At 40.2% G+C, this 22,383-nt stretch overlaps 2 protein-coding genes across 13 annotated transcripts in view; both read right to left on the bottom strand.

Annotated features, from left to right (window-relative positions):
* eif4g3a (eukaryotic translation initiation factor 4 gamma, 3a) overlaps positions 1 to 926 on the bottom strand; it is a 52,494-nt gene extending 51,568 nt beyond the window's left edge. For 6 of the 9 annotated variants that reach the window (XM_044167912.1, XM_044167957.1, XM_044167980.1 and 3 more), the window contains exon 1: positions 301 to 925. In XM_044167912.1, the coding sequence (XP_044023847.1) occupies positions 301 to 464 (164 nt within the window). In that variant the 5' untranslated portion in view covers positions 465 to 925. Of the gene's footprint in view, positions 1 to 284 lie in introns of all 9 variants that reach the window. The other 3 variants (XM_044167930.1, XM_044167947.1, XM_044167966.1) reach the window with 2 other exon arrangements.
* A 555-nt stretch (positions 927 to 1,481) lies between these two features.
* Positions 1,482 to 22,364, bottom strand: ece1 (endothelin converting enzyme 1). Of its 4 annotated transcripts, XM_044168027.1 has the most exons (20): positions 22,206 to 22,364; positions 15,946 to 16,032; positions 13,828 to 13,966; positions 12,303 to 12,338; positions 10,854 to 11,066; positions 10,576 to 10,700; positions 10,296 to 10,442; positions 9,748 to 9,813; positions 9,193 to 9,381; positions 8,951 to 9,093; positions 8,656 to 8,770; positions 5,520 to 5,630; positions 5,329 to 5,427; positions 5,063 to 5,140; positions 4,844 to 4,947; positions 4,405 to 4,515; positions 3,685 to 3,752; positions 3,346 to 3,536; positions 2,935 to 3,030; positions 1,482 to 2,585 (listed from the first exon to the last, which is right to left on the bottom strand). In XM_044168027.1, the coding sequence occupies exons 2-20, from the start codon at positions 16,030 to 16,032 to the stop codon at positions 2,409 to 2,411; spliced, it is 2,295 nt and encodes a 764-aa protein (XP_044023962.1). In that variant the 5' UTR covers positions 22,206 to 22,364; the 3' UTR covers positions 1,482 to 2,408. The 4 variants fall into 4 exon arrangements, with proteins under 4 accessions (XP_044023962.1, XP_044023963.1, XP_044023960.1 ...); XM_044168028.1 differs by lacking the exon at positions 12,303 to 12,338 and having other exon boundaries at positions 22,206 to 22,363; XM_044168025.1 differs by lacking the exon at positions 22,206 to 22,364 and having other exon boundaries at positions 15,946 to 16,595.
* Between the last annotated feature and the right edge of the window lie 19 nt (positions 22,365 to 22,383).

Here is a 22,383-nt window from a genome sequence, read left to right as displayed (position 1 = left end):
TCAAATGACGGCTATATTTAAATCACAAATGTAACTAGAGTCAGCGGTGTAGCGTGAACTCCCAAAAATCCAACTGACATTTCCGTTAGCTTTGACAACCGGCTTGATAAGCTAATGTTAGCATCCTTAGCTAGCTAATTGTCCCCTCCCCTCCCAGCTCCCTCCAAACGAAACCATCATCCCCGCATCCAACCTATATTATCTATCACTTATAAAAGAACAATGTGTGTTGCTGTCATAATGATGAGTTAAATGCATACGATCACAAGCCATTTCCATGTTACCCAAGTCAAAGGATACTGAGGTGGCGGTACAGCGCCGGGCTGAGGAGCTGTTGGGGCTCCCGGCGGCAGAGACACGGAGGTCAGGGTAGCCCGCAGTTGGCTCGACGGAGAGGGGCCACTTCCAGGTCCGCTAACTGCGACAGCGGCGGGTTTTGGAACCACTTTCGGTGGCAAACTCATCGCAAAAAAATCAACAAATAAAAACAATACCTTAATAAATACTGATACAAACAACGCCTAGCTTGTATACATAGAGCAAGCGTAGCAGATTCTTGAAGCAGGCCCCAAATCCCTTTAACGAACTGGGATAACGAAGCTCGAATAGCAACACAAACGTCTTTTTTTTTTTCATGGAAAGTCGCTGTTCGGATCAGCGGTGCTATTCATGGGGACGGTGGGAGGTTTAGCCTCCCTCGTCCGTCCGGAACCTCCGCGGATCCGGCTCGGTTCGTTTCTTTCAAAATAAATAATCGCCACGATCTTCAACTTCCCTCGGCGATCTACCTTTCCTTCTCGACAAGTATGTTTTCTATCATTTTTTTCCTCACAGAGATGAGAGACTTCGCCAACATGGCGTTGCGGCCGCTTCCAGCAGTCCGGGCAGGACAGATGATTCGGCAATTCTCGGCCAGTTACGGATTCGCTCGGCTACTCAACTAACCTACAATCAAATACAGACACAATGCGTTCCGTAATGTGGCTGAAATACTGATTTTTGACTTATTTTGTGGCTTTAGATTAGTCCAGAATGTAAGAACATGTCATTAAAAATGACTGATTAAAAATAACACATTAAAAAGCAAAATAATGAAAATAAAATATTTTTAATATCAAGTTGCACAAATGTTTCTACTAAATTTGCGTGTATGCATGGCCAAAAATAGCTTTATTCAGCTAAACCAGTATTCAGCTATTTACACAGTATAGTTCATGCCCTGTACTTTGCACCAGCAGCAGGACTACAACATGGACTTGTGTGTTATTAGCGCCATCTACCGTTCTTCCGGCTGCTTCACATCTGCAAGTTTGCCACACAATTTCCCATTAGATTTACTGTAATTGGTTAAGTAATGTAATCTGAGACAGTGGGTACTATATGAATCTAGTCACATGTCCCTGCACAACAGTGTGTGTGTGTGTGTGAGAATGAGAGAAAGAGCTCATGCAACTAAACAAATTGTGGACATGAGACAAAAATGTTTTAAAACTGGTTTTACTATACAAAATAATTTGTGACAAACTCTTACTCATAAAAATAGGTATGACACATCATAGCTTAGCCTATATGACCAAGTTCTGAATGAAAAAATAGGTGATGCTTCAATTTATTGCTCTGAATTTCTTAATTCCTTCATTTTGTTTTTGATTTCTATTGGTCTTCCATTACAGAAGAGAAATGCCAGCAATGGGACGCTGCTATCTTGACCTCAGGTTAAAAAAATATTTTTAAAACACAAATATAACGTCAATACATCTATAAAATATAACAGTTTGACCAGATTGTACACCAAATGTTTCTGAAAATTGCAACGGTTCAAAGACAAATATATATATATATATATAAAAAAAATCTTAATAAACGGCTTTAAAATTGTCCACATTACCCAAATTTTCATCTTCCATCAGGTTAAAAATCTTGCAGGTCCCTGGCTAATTATCAAATAAAAAATTGTGACCATAAATAAAAAACAATAAAAGTAAACTGGAGCAGATCCAAGCACAGTGAAGAGTTACAAGAAAAAGAAACGTCACATTGCTTATTTATCACTTTATCTGACAAACAAGCAGTTTACAAAATTTGAGAGTGGTTCCCCCATTTTTTGCAACCATTTGTTGGGTTTCCAGTGTTTAAAAAGCACATTTATAGCTACATTTAACTTCAGAAGTTGGGGAAAGCTTGTTTGCTAAATCAACAGTCCTTGTGGAGAAGCACTGAAGATTGCAGTCCTCCGTCAGGAGCAGGCACATTTTGTCCTATAAGCATCAAGTGGCAAGGCAGTAGGAGTTTCAGTGGTTCTTGCGTTCCCCATCCAGAGAGACTTTGTCAGTATCTCAAGCTATTTTCCCCAACGTCCATTTCACTCCTTGCTGATACAGCACTGAACAGCACTGAGCAATGAGGCATCACCAAAGCTCACACTTATGTTTAGGGTTCATGGGAGCATCCACTTTGCAGCCAAAGTGCTCTGAGAATTCACGTGAGTTGGAGATGGTGCCGATAACTCTATATCTTGACGGACTGTGAGGATCTGTGATTACGCCCTCATGTGAGCTTTCGGGTGTCCTGACAGAACACCATACCTGCAGAAATAATAAAAGATGATGTGGCAACTTGAAGCCTCTACTGAGAATGGACTTTTCAGTGAAGTAGGCGACATCTTGTATCCAGCGATTAAACATTGGAAATGAACAATATTTGCATATTAATAGATTATGGATTTTTCAACGAGGGAGAGGGTGTAGATACAAGGTATATATTTGTGGAAAACCATATCAGACACAAATCATCCTTCAAAGCGGAATATTTTCCTATGTCTGTAAACATGTCTGGAGGGGAGCTTTAAGAAATATGTAAAAACAGCAGTAGTATTAGTATGTGGACAGAATGATCGAGTCAGAAGAAAGAATGAGTAATATGATTGATGCAAACCTGGGCAAATCCTACAAAAAACAGCTGATGGTTCGTCATTCCCAGTGCAGGCAGTATGGCCTCCTCGCCGTTCTTTTTGATCCAGTCCACATAAGCCTTCAAAGTAACAAACGATCATGTTACACATGTTACATCAAGTTGTTTTAACCAAATACAGAAAATATTCAAGGTTTCTTATGCTTCCTATCTGACATGTCAAGTCAATTTTATTTATACAGCCCAATATCACGAATCACAATTTGCCTCAAGGGGCTTTACAATCTGTACAGCATACAACACCCTCTGTCCTTAGACCCTCGATTCGAATGAGGAAAAAAAAAACTTTTAACAGGAGACTGGACAACACCATTCACACAGAGAGGAGAAACAAACAAACACACAGAGGGAGAGAGAGCCATGATAACATCACACCTTGTAGGCGGCCTTGAGTCCACCGTTGTCAGCAATGTTCTCTCCCAGGGTGTGTCTTCCATTCAGTGGCTCCTTGTTGATGCTGTAATTTCCGTACTGCTCCACCATGCACTGGGCCTGCTTCTTGAAGGCCTCCACAGAAGAGTTCTTCCACCACGGACGCAGGTTTCCATCCTTGTCGTATTCCCTCCCTTTGAATAAAAGTGTGAAATATTACTGTATTCACTGCCACATCATGATTCAAGACATTTTTAATCAAAACATTTAGTATGAGAAGGATGATGTTATTTGCCATCCTCTGAAATGTAAATTGTTTAAAATGGAAAACCTTTTACCAACCTTGGTCATCAAAAGCATGAGTCAGTTCATGGCCCATGACTACTCCAATTCCACCAAAGTTAAGAGCTCTGAAAAAAAATCATACATTTTGAAAATGTGCATGTAACATACCTTTACAACCCCTGATAACAACAACTTTTTCAACATGCATGGCCCAGTTGGTTAAAGCAATAGTCAACATTTTGGGGAAAGCTGTCTTGCCAAGAGTTAGTTGAGAAGATCAATACCACTCTCAAATCTGTCCGTTCAATATGAAGCTGGGGCACAAAGACTGGAAACAGCTAGCCTGGCTCTGTCCAAACTAAATCCACCTACCAGCACCTCTAAAGCTGATTAATACATTATATCTCATTTGTTTAATCTGTATAAAACGTTACATGCGAGTGATAATTTGTGGTTTTACGGCGCAGTGACTTCATGGAACCTTGTTATCACTGTGAGTTGTGAGCTGCCCACACTCTATATATCTGCAGCACACCAAAGGACAGCTGCTAAATTACATTGTGGATAATGCTGGATTGTTGTATTTTCATCCTGCCGGTACTGTTTTATACTTCAATATGGGTTTTAATGCCATTTTTATTCCATGCTGCTTTTATGGTTTTGTGAACTAAAGACAATATTCTACTCTGGTGGACAATAAACCTGTTTTCTATTCTATTCTAATAAAATCCATCCAACATGATCTGGGAAAACAGAAGTGCAATGCAGAAGACATACTTAGGCCAGGAACGACTATAAAATGGAGCCTGAAGAATTCCCGCTGGCAGAACCATCTCATTCTTGGTTGGGTTGTAATATGCATTCACGGTTGGAGGGGTCATGCTCCACCTGAAACAACAAGGAACACAGAGCCACCGTGTGAGGCTGACATCAAGGTCACAACAAATACAGAATATCGATTCTGCCCATTCTGCTGTGCCAGGCTGACTGCAGATCAGTTTGGAAGGCATGGGAACCCTCATCTATCCCCTCCCCCATTGCCTAATTAGAGACAAGGATCAGTTCAGTAGAGAGAAGTTGGTTGCCTGGGAACATTTGTGGATGGCAGCAGTATTCTGCTGAGTTAGTATAATGTGAATGTGTCCCCATCGGAGCGTGCAACCTACTCTCTGGCAAGCGGGGCGGTGGGGATTGAGGGTTACAGGGAGCAACTCACTGGTTTCTGTTGGGAGTTTTCCTCAGCTGGTCCGCAGTCACTCTGGCTGAGAAGCTGTAGTACTGCATGACATTTTGGAAGTAAAGTTCTGATACCACCTCAAACTAAAAGAACGAGGGATGAGAAGTGACATAAAAAATGGAGTTCAGTGTTTTAGTGAGGCAAAATGAGACGTGGCAGAATGATTAAGACATATAATACAGTTCCACATTTACCTACATCATTGAACACTTTGTCCAGCTTTGTGCTGTTCATGATGAACACTGGATATCCGACCATGTTGTATATTGCATCTGCCTGTGAAAAATAATATATGAAAAAAAAACTGTAAAAGACACACTTTCACACCAGGTGGCAGTGCTGTATCTCTCAGCTACTTCAGCACACAAAACAGCTCAACAGAACTCATTTATGTTGTTAATGTCTCCCTTAAGCAGCCGTAGGAAAACCTCCTGGGAAAGAAATACACAGCGTCTTTCTCCCACCTTTTCTTTTGCTGCTTTTTTTGTCTCTGAGTCCATCCAGCTCACATACTTCAGGCTGTCCTCAAATGCCCATTTAATTTCTGCAACCATATCTTCAGCCTGCAGCACAAAAGAGAGAGCAGAAAGTCAGAAGCACATCATCTCACACAGTAGGAGCAGCTATTGTGAGGGAAGGTCTTTGAAACGCTTACAATGGCCTTGCTGTCCTCAGCAAAGGTGGCTTTGACAAACATGGCTCCAAGAGCAAAGCCCAGGGCGCTGTCTGTGTCGCTGACGCACAGCTTCCAGCGTGGAGTGCAGCTCTGCAACATCGAATTAACAAATCAAGACATGTTAAGGAAAGATGCATCCTCACATTCTCTTACACTTTTTTTCAGTGTGTTACATTTCATTCAACTCATTTCGTCTAATTTAATTAGTCACTTCCTACATTTCTCAGAACGAACATGACTAGCCCCACGGAACATGGGTGGACTTGTACCATTCGGCCGTGGGCTACATGTGTAGGTGGAGAGAACTGTAGTGATAGTGAAACAGTAGTGAAGAGAAACCAAGATAGTTAGAGTGTTTCTACTAAGACAACACAGTCTACTAATAGACCGCTATTTCTCCTGAAAAGCCCTGCGATAGTTCAGTGACCTGGCCAATCTGTTCCTGCTTCTTGCCCAATGCATGCTGGGATAGTTGCCAACTGCCCATGACTCTGCACAGGATAAGCATGTGTATCGATTTCTCCCTTTATGTGAAGTGGTTGTATTCCTGCCAGAAGGGAATTTTTTTATTTTCCGTTCAGAAATACATTTTTAAGACATCAATACAAAACTATCAGCAAAGTTGGATTGTGTCAATACATGAAACATCATCTATAACTGCCACTGTTAAAAAAATGATTTAATATTTCTTTTTTTCTTACTAGACTTAAATCCAATGAAGTAGAACGGTGAGAACTCCATAGGAGCCATTGTGTAGACGATTCATCTAACAAAGAAAATCAACATAAATAGAAAATGGTTGTGATTTTCTTGTGACCTCCAAGCTCAGCATTTGTGAGGCAAAGCAGAGCCATTATCTCTCTGTGGGCCGAGAGACACAGTGTTCTCTCTAAAGGACAGAGTGGTGGTTTCTTTTAGACAAAATGGCAACAGGACACCCAACATACAGTACGTTTTGCTATTTTTTTTAAATTTGTTAAAAATCAATGCTTTAAACCTACAAAAACATTGAAACAACATATTCTAGTTGTGCATGAAAAAACTTTGATTAAGCTCACAAACAGAAACGTTTCCTCCAATGACTGCAAATGTGCTTATTTGTGTGCAATTTTTTATGATCAAAAAGGATTTTGTGGCAAGAATTTCTAGAATTATGCTGGAAATTTTGCATTTTGTTTGTTCATCACTGTTTTTACTTATATTTACAAAAGATTACAAGACATAAACACACAAAACCCAAATACACATAATATCTATTTTCAACAACCGTGTGTCCATCTATCTTAAAACAATGATTTTACATTTTAACTTTATAATCAAAATCTCACACTCAACCAGCTAATTCATTGACTGCAGGTTTAAAAAAAAGTTATTATCAGGTCAAGGGAAGGACAAGGACAAATGGAGCTGCATGTATACGTAGATTAAGAGGAAACAAGGTCAGAAAGAGGAAATGAGAAATGTTCTGAGCAAGCGACCGCAAGTTGTAAATCTGTGCACATGGGCGCAGATGGAAAAAATGTGGGAAATGAATTGTGACTTCACAGCTAAAAGGTTTAATAATGAGTAGGAGAACAGGGAACAGATACTGGTATCATTTTTCACCTTGAGCTGTCTACATGGCAAAGCATGAGTAAGTAGTGCCAATTAGAACGAGTCATGTTGGGAGGCTGTTTTAGAGTTACGTGACATCCAAGCAGCTCCCACGGGTTACATAAGTTTTGTTTTTCTCTTGGTTTTCACTATAAGGGTGGGAAATTCCAGAGGGACAGAGGCAACTCAGAAACTGCCCATTTTGCATGTTTAGGGTCCTTCTCTCTGTGTACTCAATAAAAGTAACTTGCACTCACAGATACGGCGAGTTTTATTAAGACTAAAGTAGACAGAATTTCTCTACAACAAAAGAGAAACAGCTGCACTCCCACATGCACTACTGATACACAAAGAGGCACACATTTTTAGCCTCACCATTAACCAATTGACCATGTTTACATGTACATGAAACACAAGTTACTGAGAGAAATCATGTTAAGGCAGGAAATTCTAGTAAATACTTAACATGCAGTTGAGTAACCTGGTTAGTCTTAAACCCACATTTATATACAACTTGTTAGAAATCAGAATTCTCCTCTAGCCAATATAATTATTTTTGAACAAAGACTGTGTCATTTGTTGTGTTTTCTTAATTTAAAAAAAATAAATTGTGCTTGAAGCATTTTTAAGCACATAGAGAGGACAAAATCTGTAGAATAAAATCACAGGTTTTCCTTACTGCACACAAGTGTCTGCATTTTACAAAAGGCCTACATTTCAGTTGTGGAAACCAACTTATTTAGACTGGTTTGTTTCAGTTTCAGTTTTAGTTTGGATGTAATACATTTTTGGACACAGCTACATGTAATGATGCTTCCCTTCATTCTGCCATACTGCTGCCCCAGCGATACTGTCACTTGTGCTGGGAAGAAAGAAGAAATCAGGTTTCTCCAGCAGAAATGTAGCTGCATTAAGCAGATTTCTCTTTTTAATCTCTTACCCAATTAAGGAAACCAGGTTTCTCGTTTACATGAAGTTTAAGAAATCAGGTTGAAAGCCAACATAAAGCACCGGCTGATAATTTAGAGTACTTGTAAAGTCTTGTCATAATGAATGGGAAATTCTGCATCTCTGTTGGGGACAATTTCCATTTATCTACATTCAGTACAAATGAATCATCTGCAGAATGTCACACACAAGAACAAGAGGTCAAGTGGAAAGCTCTCTAAACTCAGCTGTTTGGCTTTGGGCCATTTCCTCTGCCTGTATATAGTGGCTGATAGGATTTACTAGATTCTACTAGTTTCTCTATGTCTGGTAACAATTCAAATAAACATTTAACTGTTTGTTTAAGTCAAAAAGTAGTAAGACAATGATAAAACAGCAACTTACATACTTATATTCAGTTCACAAACATGCTAAAAATACATTATCTGTATGAGAATCTGCCAGCAGGTAAAACATGTACATTATGTTGCTGTTTTCCACTTTTTATCGGCTTAATGCCACCATTGTGTTTAAATCTATCTGTGACTCATGCTGGATTATAGTGACTGTAAAAAGCCTACATTTCATCTCTCACCTTCTTGGTTCCGTACATGACCTCAAAGAAGCGCTGCTCGGCATTCTGGAACCGTTGGTCCAAAATGGACACCATCTTCCTCACCACCTTCATTATCATGTAGTTGTTGAGTAGGCTGAAAAGGAAATATCACTTAATTGCTTTGTTGCCCTCTTCAACACTGCTTGAATGTTTACCATTGGGCCTTTCAGTAGGAGGATTTATGCATGTATATATTACGTAAACAGAGTGAACAGACATAGCAACATACAACCTGTATTTGAAACAAAAATGGAAAAACTATTAAGTGTCTGACCTTTTATTTGTTTTAGTTATGAGGTCAGAAACTTTCTGGAGGTATTCTTTGGCATAAACAACCACCGGCTCTGACTCGTTGAGCTGTACGGGAGCAAACACAACTGTGAGGTATGGCATCCAGTCCACTGCAGGAACCAGAGTCTGCAAAGACACAGATAAAACACACACACGTAAACAAACACTGAGACATGTTTTTTAAATTTTTTTTTAATTTGGTGGATCAAACCAGGAGACACTAACTGTCAGATCCTTGGCCTCCATCTTATGGTAGATGAGCTCCTCATCTCTCCTCTCCTCCTGAGGGACTGTGATGTTGGCCAGGGTGGTTTCAAAGTCCACAATCTCCTCCATCAGCGTCCGAGACGTCTCCTTGGAGCCACCCAGGAGAACCCCTAACTCCGTCAGGAAGTTGAGGTATGCCGTCAGATACTGCAAAGTCCAAGGAGGCAGCACAGTCAGGTGGGATGGGGGTGGTTGGGTAGGCAAGCAGTGTGTGTATGGGTGATAAAATTCAATAAGGAAAGTAATCCTAAACTATGCAAATACAAGCTACTATGCAGAGTATTTCCCCTGAAGCTGAAATAATTCACTTTTAAGATTTTATGACTTTAATTATTTATCTGCAGTGAGCCTTTGGGTATTTTCATAACTTAACTCCAAGTCATTTTTTGGTTCTCATTACAGAAAGATCCAGACCTTGATTTGATGACCTGAGCTTTAATATCTTTTACTATTACCTTCCAGCTTTGTATGCGCTTAACCACTGTGAAACCAGTGTAATGCTGTAAACGGTACCTTTTCATTTGCTGTTTTGTTGAGGTAGTAATCCCGCGAAGGCAGTCCCAGGCTGGACTGATCCACCTGGAGTCAAGAGAGAGAGATCCTATGACTTCCAGTTCACCCTCCATTTCAACACTCACAAACAACCTTTTGTTTTCATTCCTGTGTTGACAGCATGCAGGAGCTCGCCAAAGATCAGTACCATTTGTTAAGGTCTCATGACACCCTACAAAGGAGTGCCTTCTCTTGTCAAACTGTCAGTGTAAAACCAAGATCACTGTGATAATGAGTGGATTGTCTCCAGATCATAAAGTATTTCTGATTCTGATTTCTGATCAGCAGAGATAAAATCTGTCCCCTTAGGGAAGCCTGTAAAAGCTGCTTGTGTTGGAGGGAATTTGATGTAAGAATTTAAATGTGAACGTGTATTGGGATGTGATCAAAGGTTTCAGTGAAGAAGCACTTTCTGAGATGTAAATATATGATTTTAGATAAATCCATATAATTGTTCAAACAGATGAAGCCTATAAAATGGCCTGGCTACAAATATATGGCCCTCTCACCTGGATGATGTTACTGTTGGAGTTTTTGGAGTCAGTGCTGACAAACACAGTGAAGAAAGGCGAGGTGCGATAGTTGGCTGACACCATACGCAAAACTTCCTGGAAGTTGTCCTTGTCCCAGGGTCCGGTCAGGGCCCATCCTCCTATCTGAAACAGGCAGCATTTAGGCAGACACTCAGAGACTGCTGGATGCAAGGAAATTGGTTCTTTTGATAAAAATGAAGAAGGATTGAAATGATGAATGCGTTTGAAGTTTGTCTGCTTCAGGAAATAAGCATACCTGGCTGATTAGCTCCTGCAGTGGCTTAGCTCCTAATTCCTCAATCTTGGGCTCATTCATGCAGGCCTGATAATATCGCTGGGCCTTTTCCTCAGCCTTACTCAAACCTTTCATCGTTGTGTTTTCTGCCCAATGAAGATATAAGATAAGTTACATTAATGAAAAACAAGGCGGTTTCCCCAGTTCTGGAAAATAAGCTGGAAAAAGACATATTATACCATCGCCTGGGGTAAAAACAGCTGAGGACACAGAATTTTTACTCAAACAAGGACCCTTACCTAATAAATGCTTCATTACAAGCATGTTGTGCTCCCAGAGGTTGCTGAAAGGTTCCCAGCGGGACTTGCCCTCAGGGAGGGGGTTGTTCTTCATCCAGCCCCCACAGGCAAAGTTGTAGAAGTCATGGCAGGGGTCGACGGATCGGTCCAGGGCTCCCATGATCGCACTGGCCACAGTAATGCATGGCTCTGTTAGGCACAAGCCCGGGTGAGCTGCAGGAGAAAAGATTTTCAAAAAGAACATGTTTAATTCATAGATAGTTCACTTTTAAACCCTGTGCTTTATCAGCCCTCTAAACACTTTCTCCTGGTAAAAAAAACATTCCTGAGGTTTCACAGTGGATAATCTGAAACTATTTCATGGTGGGACCTCCAAACATGCATGTGGGCCTTCAGACCATCTGGAAAATATTATTTCATAAGAGGTAAATGCCAAGATATACAACCTGGAGGGAATATTTCTCCTTGTAAAAATCCATCCCAAAAAACGTGACGGTTGATGATCTTGTCTTCGTAGGAGGAAATGTCACACGTTAACTATTGCTAACTGATTATATAATTGTCTGATTAATAAGTAGACAGTACTAGCTAGATGAAGGCTCAGGATCCTGGATGACTTCATCTAGATGTTTAAAGACTCAGAAGTCAGTCACTTTCCGTTTAAATGGTATTTAAAGGTGAGGTATGCGATTCTAATCCGATGCACGTATTTTTGTCAAATTCAGTGAATATTTCCTCACGGTGTGTACACTGAAACAAAATCTGTTTTTTGTACACAGCCCTGGCTCTGTAAATGTGAAACAAAAAGTGGCTCGGACCGAGCCACACAACACTATTCCAGCCATGATTTGTGTGTCAGGTAACATTAAATGACTTGCCCACGAACATTCAGCTTACTTTCTAGTTTGCCAAGATATGCTGTTGTTGTGACATTAGCATTAGTAGCAGGAGAGTTGTGAGTATCGCTGTCTGGAGCTGGTTTGCTGGCTCTGGGAAACCGTCTCGTCCTCTCTGGCTGTTAGCTTCTCAGCAGCAACTGTAGGGACAATTTGCTAACCCACAACCTAGCTAACGTTAGTTACATTACTTGCTTCGTCTTGTTCGCTCTATATCGTGGTATTTGTCATGGTATTGGATTTCTCCAGAATCGGATACTCCGCCTTTAACTGGCAAGTAGAAAACTGCTCCTTGGTCGGTGTTGCTAGCTAAATGACTGACTGACTTTCTAATTTTTTTTCTTGAGAATGGGTATTTTTTTGTCTTGTGTCTAGAATACTGTCAATCTGAAACAATTAGGGGGAGGATAGAGGCTTCTGGCTGCTCAGTGTTACTTTTTAAAGTCTAAACACAAAGGCTGTTTAACAGGAAGAGCTCTAGAAAATGAAAGAAAGTGTTTAGTGAAGTGTAAGTGCTAGTCATTGCAGGGCACAACTCCAGGAGACAACTCACCTCTAATACTCGACTTACAGTAACGACTTTCACCATCTGTCCATATAAGGTATGAAACAGAGACAGAGACAAAGTTACGAGCAGTGATGAGGTTAGTACTCTGAGGAGAATTCATCCTTGTTCCTTTATTATTTCAAAGTGTTATCTGACATGCGGTTCTGAATGGGAGGAAGTGGTATTACGTTTCCCATGGTAAATGTGAGGAAACTAACACAGATGAGACGTCGCCTGGATGTGATGGTAAATCCACAAGCCCTTTTTCCATAATGAACAACCTCAAGGGAGAGATTTAGAGTTGTTTTTAGGCAGCTTAGCTGAAGGTGTGGCTTTGGTTTAAAAAAAACCCAAACACATATACTGTATTAAATAGCACAGCCCTGTAGTTTTTAAGTTGGATAGATAAAGAGATACATGCACATTCAGTGTAGAAAGGTTGCACCTAACAGCCTCTGGGGGCTTTACAGATCTTTTTCTAACCTGGACACTTTATTGTTTCCCTCTCATACACAATTAGCTTTGATGATGGGATTGGTACTAGCTAAAACTAGCTGATTCTCAAAGACCAGAAAACCACAGTTCCACCTTCTTTCTACAGAAACTCACAAGAATTGATTTCTGTCATACATTTGGAAAAACTTTTTTTGTTTTAACGTTTTAATAATGTGAATCATCAGTCTACATGAGAAAAACTCTGGGCACCTCTTCTGCAGTATCTTGAGACAAGATTAATGTGGACTAAATTCTGTTTTTTGATACCTGTTTTGCATTCAGTAGCTTTATAGACACAACCTAGCTTTACAAAGGTAGTGCCCATTTAAGGAATAGTTTGACATTTTGGGAAATATGCTTATTTGCTTTCTTCCCGAGAGCTAGATGAGAATACTGATACCACTCTCATGCCTGTACGGTAAAGGTGTAGCTGGAGCTAGCAGCTGGTTAGCTTATTTTAGCATAAATCCAGTAACAAAAACGGCCTAATCTGGCTATGTCTTGGCCAAGAAATATTCAGACACACAACCCCCTGTAAAACAGCGAATTGACGTTTTTTTACGCTTCAGTTTTTGTATGGATTAAACAAAGTGGATATAACGTGTTCATTTGTGAGCTGTAGACGGTAGGTGGATTTTGGTACCTTTGTTTGTTTCCGACTGTTTCCAGTATTTATTCCAAGCTAAGCAAAACCAGCTGCTGGTCGTAGCTTCATATTTAATGGACAGACATGAAAGTGATATCCATCTTCTTATCTAACTCTTTGCAAAAAAGCAAATAGGCGTATTTCCCTAAATGTCAAACTATTCCTTTTTGTGTGTGTGTTTTGTTTTGTTTTGTTCTGTATTTTAAATTATTCTTCATTTTGGAAAGGTTGCTTTGTTTTTGATTTGATGATTTATTAAAAATAAAAAGGATAAAACAAACTGAGTTTTAATCTGAAGTCCACCCGTCAGACTACTTCACAGAGACCGCAGGTGTTTCTTTTCAGCGTAATTTACATTAGCATTAAGTTTAAATAGAAATTTGAACTCACTCTGTTTGTAGAAGACCCCGTTTGTGATGAGAGATATGAACAGGCCCACAGACACAACACACAGTAAAATCAGCAGCCTCCTCTCTCTCTGTGTCCTGTCTGGCCAACATGTTGGACCACGGCCTTGCATAAGGGTCACCTGCACACACACACACACACACACACACACACACACACACACACAGAGAGAGAGAGAGAGACACACACAATAAAACCTTTGAGTGCTTAATTTAATCCACGGAGTCAAATATGATACTTTGAAGAGGTTTAAAATGGTTAAAAGGCATAAAATGACTTCCAAATCAGCTTTAACACACACCTATGTTACTTTGTTGAACGAATACAGTGTGGAAAATGTTGTCTATAGTCAAACAGCTTCTCAGGGATTTGATGACAGCCTTTGGTTTCAAAGCACAATGGCTTCTCTATTACAGCGCTTTCAACCCTCCTACACAGAAAAGGTTAAGCATTATTCTATTATTCTCTCACTTCTAGTTTAACATGCACTAATACAGGATATTTTCCTTTTGCCCCAGATTGGGAAAAGACACAATAATCCTGTTGAACCATACATTAGAGGAAAGTGTATACTTTGTGGTGAAATTTTTTTTAAATCAACGATTGATGCAATGGATCTTAAACCAGCACAACCTGCTCCTGCACTTTTCTACTTATTATTGCTTTAGCTAAGGCTGCCAAGGGAAGTTATTTCCTATAGGAATAATTCCAAGGGCCACTCACAAATCTTCCACAGGTCACATTTAGCACTCTGGCCAGTCTTTCAGTATCTCCACTGTAAATAAATGCCAGATCTTGGACCTCACATATATCAGTTCTCCCTGAAGTGTACATATAAGGATCTGATTTACTGCTATTAGCTTAGATGAGAGTTCAACAGTCAAACTTAATATGACCAAATCAAATGCCAAAGCCAGAGTGGCTTCTTAATCCCAGGAGCTCAGCATGTTGGTTTGGACCTAAACTGTGTTTGTGAGTGAAATTGAGAGAATCCCAATGCCAAAGCCTGTGCACTTTCCATCTTGACTTTATCATAGTCTCTCAAAACCGCATTTTATTACCCTGAAAACCACTGCAAAATTATGTTAAAGTCTTTAATTCAAGCCCTCTGTTTGAGCTCTTCAGGTATAATTCTGGTCAAATAAAGTATGTGAGGAATGGCTGCACTGAAGGATCTCAGCTCCACTTCAATCATGAATAAAGATTATAAAAAGAGCAAAATTACTACTTTTTAAAACCATAAGTAACAGGTATGATAACAGAAAAAGCTGTGAAACAATTTGTCTATCAGAAGTCACTTACACCATATGTGACTACAACATACATAGGATCATGCCAAACATTGGCTGCACATGTGAAAAAAGCTTCTCTAGAATGAAGTACACAACAGCAGGATAGTCTAAAGCAAGCTGTGTGTGCAGACGTGTACAGTGTGCTGTTTAACATAGGGATTCAGGCCAAAATGTTCTTTATCCATTTTGGAAATATTCTGCAATCTCAGGTTTATCAGCCAGTAGTTCTGACTATATCCTCATAAATACAACTGTTAGAAAGGATTTAAGATTTAAAGGATTTAATTAGTGTCTGGTGGTGTGTGATGCCAGCTTTGTGTGAATAAATTGTCTTGTTGTTATGCTGTATACATGTAATTTGTTATCAGGTCTCTTTTGTAAAAGAGATCTAGATCTCAATGGGAATTTCTGAATAAACAGAGCTTAACTGACTAAGATTATTAAGGTCTTACAATAAGACAACTCCTAACTTCTACACACGTTGGACTTAGTTCAGAAACCGATATTGTTTTGTTATACGAAATATCAAAGTTTTTAAATACTAAATTACATGCACATCTGCTGAAAAGAGAGCTGGATTTGCCAACTTTTCAAAACAGCACCCATGATAACACAAAATTATTGGATGTTCATCTGCCTTTTTTACATTTTTCTGAAAAAGGTAAGATTTTTACATGACAGCAGTGTTATTTTCCATAAGGCATGAAACCCTAAAAGGCCATTACACATTTCATATGTACTATCTAATAATAGCGTACTGGCAGTAACCCATTTGTTTATTTTTAGCACACGATGTCTACATGTTTACCTGCATGGGTGATGATGGGTAGATGTCGTCACTGGTGGAGTCCACCAGGTCCTCCTCATCCAGCGTAGCTCTCTTATACGTTGACATCTGAAAAGTCAAATGCAGAAAAGACTCTCTCAGTGCTTCCATCTTCCTTCTAGCCTCTTCTCCCACTCATTAGTGTGAGAGAGTGTTTGTGTGTGACGTCTATTCCTCAGCAGTCTCTAAGGCTTCAGGGTAGGGTTTCCCTCTAAAATCCATCAGAAGGAATCTGGTTTGTCTGGTTGGATCTCTTACACTCAAACACCGAGTTGGCTTTCAAAGAGTGTGTCAGACCTCCCCTTTCAAAAGTACTTTTCTGCTTTCAACCCCAACAACACCCCTCACAGCCCCCATGGCGTCTGGCAGACACGCATGGGGACAAATGTCACAACACCTACAAAAACCTCCTGAAAGTCCTTGTAAAATCTCCTTGTGGGTCCTCTCTTCCTCTCTAAGAGTATTGTGCCTCTTCCTGGGCAAACTTTTTTCTGGACTTCCTCCTCAGCCCAGTCTATGCAAACACGGCACGAGAGAAGACGTACTAGTGTAAAACAGGAAGGAGCACTGACTTGAGCGACTTACAGGACTGAGAGTGAGTGTGTAGAAGTGATTGTGTGATTGTGTGCATGTGTGTGAGTGCATTCCCCCGATGTAGCTTTGGGGAGGGAGCCTCACAGTTGTAGTTCACACCCAGTGTTTTTTCTATAGGACATGATGCATTCGGGGGAGGGGCCCGGACAAAATATCCTCCTCCCACTACATGCTTGTAGTTGCTGCCCGTAGTAACCGTTACCTGATTGGCATCACAGTCAGTTCCTCTCCAGTTTAACCTATCACCCACAGGCCCACTAACACATGATACAAACATTTTAAATAGTTTACTCCTCATTAAGGTGTTTAAAACTTGTGTGACAAAAAAAGGTATTGGCTTAAAAAGAAATCAAACAAAAATCTATGTCATCTCCACATGTTACATCTAAATTGCTAACATACTGTACATACATACAGTTAACAAGCTCTACTAAATATGATTTCCACACAGGACTAAATCTTTATCTTTTTTTTATTATTTATGATGAAAAATTCCAGCAAATAATATGTAGGGCTGACCTGTAAAGCCTATTTTAAAATATCTAAAAAAAACAATTATCTCAGTCCCAAGTCTTAAAAGTTAAATGTTAATTAATGTAAAACATTCTGATCTTGTAGCATAATAACACAAATGTAGATATAGTAGAATGTTTTATTGCAAATATGCAATCTAATATCTTTCTTCTATGATCCAGGTAAATGGCTACCCTAACAACAAAATTGAACCCTATCAGTTGTGTGTTGTGTTGGGGAGCCATGTAAAACGTGTGCATCATAGTTTGATAGTTTGGTTGTGTCTCACTCTCCGTAATGTACTAAGTCTTAGTCCTTACCGCAGCGGCCAGGGTTTGATTCCAGCCCGGGGCCCTTTGCTGCATGTCATCCCCTCTCTCTCTCCCCCCTTTCCTGTTTCTCTTCAACTGTTCCTATCTAATAAAGGCAAAAAGCACGAAAAAATAATCTACATAAAAAACAAACAAATCAAATGTAGTAAACAATGGTCCTGTAACTGAAACATGAGGCACTACAGAAGCATGTTTACATCTGCTATTCTTACCCTACAGCGTGGCACTGTACAGAGGGCATTGATTAACCTCAGCTGTCTGTCAGCTCACTCCAGACTGATTGCTCACCACAATGCAACGCACTGAAGAGGTAACTCTGAAAAGAAAGAATCCTCACTATAGTTTTGCCAACTGAAATATGATGAACATACATCAGAAGTGTAGCCGGACTCTAAAAGTGCAGCTGAATGATGCCTATGTTGTTCTCTTCCCATGTTAACATCCACTGAGACTAAACAGTGACTAAATATAACTGTTTACTTGATGAAGACAGGTTTGATTTTCTTGCAAACATAACCAGGAGGCAATCCAGTCGCAGATCCATGCTTTATTTTTTCCCCACTTGTTTCATGTAAACATGCCACAGAGGAAAAACCATGTTCCCACCACAAGCATTCCAGCGAATTCCAGGCAAACCAAGAGCACAGATTCCTGTTAAATCTTGTTTTCTATCACACAAGATCAACCCAGTAACATCAGGAGGAGAGAAGAAGCTTAGCTTTATCTTTATATAAAACAACAACAATAACAACAAATAAAATCCATATAAATGTCCAAACCCTTCCTGTGCTCTGTTAAACCTAGCACCCGGCCAGCCAAGTCACATTATCGGCTTATAAAAGTGCTGTTGGGACAAAAGATGGAGGACTAAAGTGATGAGAGATGCAGAGAGACAGACAGGGATGGAGGGAAGAGGGGGAGAAGTAAGAGGCCACCAATTGTTTTTAGGACACTTTCAATTACATAATTGGCTTCAAATGACCTATAGCTGAAAGCAAAAAGGGCCTAATCGGGATATTGATATTTGACTTTTTCCTCTCTACACACACACACACACACACACACACACACACACACACACACTGCATTTGGTCTCCATCAATCTTTAAGCAACAATTCATGAGAGCTGTTGTTCCATTATAAACTGAAATCAAACTGAATTTTACCTCACAAAAGTATTATATGCAAAAAAAAACAAACAAAAAACCCCAGATTTAATCATGTGGTCGGCTTCGGTCACAATGCGGAGCAACAAATAGCGGTACACTGGCACAGGCCGTGTTGTTGTTGTCGCACACACACATTCTTCAGCACACATTCCCTGTTTCCTGGCATTGGGGACAGTGCACATGTTGCCACACAGATTGACCCCCCTGAGCCGAATCCCTGCTTACTGCCAACCCTGCCTTCCCTTTCCTGTTAATGATATTTGGTGACTAATAGCAGCCATGTCTTAAGAAATGTGCCTATGAGGTTTTGTTCCTGATGCAATGACTGCCTCTATATCCTGATCTGCACAATCCTGAAACTAGGAATTACATAAGAATATTTAACTTGCCTTAACTTGCTGTAAAGGTATGAGGGGGAAACTGTAAAAACTGTAACCTACTGAGGAGTTCCTGTTGATGCCCCTAACTTTCAGGAAGTCACGCTAAGTGGCAACTGGAAGCCATCTGAGAATACAAAATGATGCAGGTCTCATAATAGTAGTCTGTGGTCAAGGTCAGTTCTGGACAGTTTGTAGCAAATCTCCCACACAATGGGCGTGAAGATGTCCTCCCAAAGAAAAGCTGATAGTACGAGGGGTCAGAACGATTCTTGTAAACGACGTGAGGCCATGGCCTTTAATTGAGGCTGTAAACCACAAACATGCGTCAGTAATTCGTCACTGATCCTGCAAACCAGACAAATATTTGTAGCGCAGGGGCATTCCTCCAAGAATAACTGAAGCATATTAGTGTTTGGGATTGGGTGCTGCTTTTGTTTGACAGTGACTAGTGTTGGACAGAAAAATGAGAACAGGACAAGAATTTATAGGGGGAAAAAAGACGAGGACACGTGTCAAAAAATAAGGCTGACAAGACATTAATGGAAGGAAGGAGACTACAGGTGATTTACAGGTGTGTTTGACGTAAGATGGCAGTGAACACATATTGCATCTGAAGAACGGCGGCTCAGTCAACCACCATGGTAAGCCAGTCAGATGCTAGGTCTGGATGTGGTTTCAGACCACAGAGGAACAGTAATGAAAGACTGCAAAAAAAAAAGTGACAATCTACGCCTCATTTTCTGTGTGACAAGTTACTTGAAGTTGAAATCCAACTTCTGCTTTTCAGTTTTGACTGATACTGATATCCTCGTAACCTCTCTGTCACATAGAGATTACCCACAGACAGCAACTACAGCAAAACAAAACTTCTTCTTCAGGCTTAAAGCAATCACTTAAACCCCTTTTTTGTGAATCCCAAAGGAGAACATTGAGGTTGGGGAAACATTCCAGAAATACCACAATGCCAAATGTAAACATGACCACACTTCTTACTACAACAAGATTAAACAAGCACAGTACAAACAGATCCATCCAATTCGACATTACCAATTCTCACCTGAAGGTAAACTGGTTGCACACATTGCAACTATATTATGTATGAGGTTGTTTACTGCAGTGACACAAGCTGCCATGTACTGCCCCCCTTGGCCTGTATGCAAGGTCTTGACCCTGCGCCATGTACAGTACGTGCTTGTGTATGTAAGTTGACTGTATGTTCACATATCAAATGCAGCAAACAAGCAGATGGGATGATGACTCAACACGTAGACATTCATAAATACAGCCACTAGCCACTTTTATCTTTCATGCTCAGTCCCCTGTGTTTCTGCCTGAAGGCCACAGATAAGACAAAGTTGTCTCAGGCTTTAGCTCCTGACCTCTGACCTCAGGACAGCACTGGAAATTACTTTCCTTTCACAGCACAGACATGTTTCCTTTGGAAGAAAACACCCTGATAATGAAGTGTTAACAACACACACCAAAAAAAAAAAGCTCCTTTCCCAGGCAATCGGCTTTTCCCTGCTCTGGAGTAGGATTGTTAAACTAAGCCGAGGGACGTTTACCAGAATCATAACAATTGGTTTATTTTTAGTCATGCATGTGCACTGTTGCTTTGAAAAAAAACAAAACATAAAAATAAATAAGGAGCTTGCATTTTCTCTCACATGGTTATTAATATGCAGGTTGCAGCTCTGAAATTCTTCTGATTCCTGGTTGACGCACGACTCCAAGTCATTGTTCTGTGCACGTTTCAGGTACTCTGCCGTATGTGCAATGATCAAATATCACCCAGGTCAGGTCAGGTCTTGTGTCACCATCATGCACTACATCTGCTGCAAGCAGCCAAAGTTGTGTGATCAATCAGCCCCACTAGGCGTTTTTATGTCACTCAAATGTAATTTAAGAGCTCCTAGTTTGACGTATTTCAACATAAGGTCAGGATTAAAGGAGTGGCACATGGAATCTTACTTACAATGAGATTTTCAGCAAAGGCACAAACAGATAACAGGAGATTAGCTGTTCCTGCTGTTGTTGAGGTGCCCTGCAGCACACTCACAATCACACCTAGGTAATGAATAACTGCAGAGTAAACCAAGCTTCTGGAGTGCAACACATCCAGAGCTGTGTGACATTATTAAACCAATCAATCACTAAGGCATTAGCTTGTTCAATTAGGGATCTGTGTCTCTCATATTTCATGCCTGCACAGCCAACGTACTTATTGGTTTGAATTTGTAGCACTGGATTTTGGCATTTTAACTGCGTCATGAATTAAAACAACACATAATAAAGCAGAACTAGTCCTCGATTAAAAAGCAAAGTAAGAGTATGATGACATGAAATGTCTGCCTGTGCTAACAAGAGACTTCATGTCTCAGCTGAGTTTAAAGTTATGCAATCCATATTTTGGCCTTCACCCTTCCAACTGATTATAAGATGCTCCCTCTTTATGTGTTTTGGGTGGGCTTGTGTTGCCAAGCATGATAGTTTACTTTAGCAAAACACTCAAACAAACCAGTAGAGAGAGTACAAAGATCAGTAATGAGATTTTACATCTGCCACCGATCTTCTAAGTTGGTTTATGTTCAAAGTTAGTGTTTACTTAAAAATATTTTTGATTGATGATCTCTTTCATGTTGTTGCCTACCTGCCCTATCTCCCCTCCAAGATAAATGAGCTCACAAAAATGCAAGCTAACATTTAGACAGTGAAAAGCAAATATTAACTTTATGGCACTGAGATAATTAAATCAAACCAAACAAACACTTAAATGTATTGTGGCTACACACTCATTTTGTGGTTTTGGTTGCAGCTGGTGGATTTATTCAGCGTAGAGGCAAAAGTATTACACAGGCCACTCAAAATTATTGAAATGTTAAATGTATAGCAGCAAACCCTTAAGCCCCTATTGGAATATAACATTGATTTTATAGGAGATTAATACACAATGCAGCTACGATAAGGTCACTGAACTTCATGCACGGTCCCGTATAGAGTTACACACTCTGTTGCAGTATATAAGAAATATAATCACATAATTACATTCGTTTACTGGTAAATTTCGTTAGGAATGCATTTGGTTTCATGTCAACAACACGCAAACACGCATGTAATAATCAACTCCAGCGTAAAACTGAACACGTGTTATGTTATGTCATTCCTCAAAAAGATGATTTTACCTAATTAAACGTTTGATGGTTTACTTAAAGACATATCTGAGTATCGTTTACAGTCAGAGGACATGTTCTTACCCTGCTGTCAGATGGTGCGCCGCCACTGCCGTGACTCCGCTGTGCTTTCTGACCGGGGACAGTGAGTGAGCCTCAGCTGCAACTACCAAAGAGACTGCGCTTCACTGTCAAGATAATTCACATCCCACTGACGCTTTCTCCGCTACCGCGCGACCCCGGAAATCATCTCGGGCACTCG

Source organism: Siniperca chuatsi, linkage group LG2, assembly GCF_020085105.1.
Source record: "Siniperca chuatsi isolate FFG_IHB_CAS linkage group LG2, ASM2008510v1, whole genome shotgun sequence".
Taxonomy (NCBI): Eukaryota; Metazoa; Chordata; class Actinopteri; order Centrarchiformes; family Sinipercidae; genus Siniperca; species Siniperca chuatsi.
This window is presented reverse-complemented; position numbering and strand designations above follow the sequence as displayed.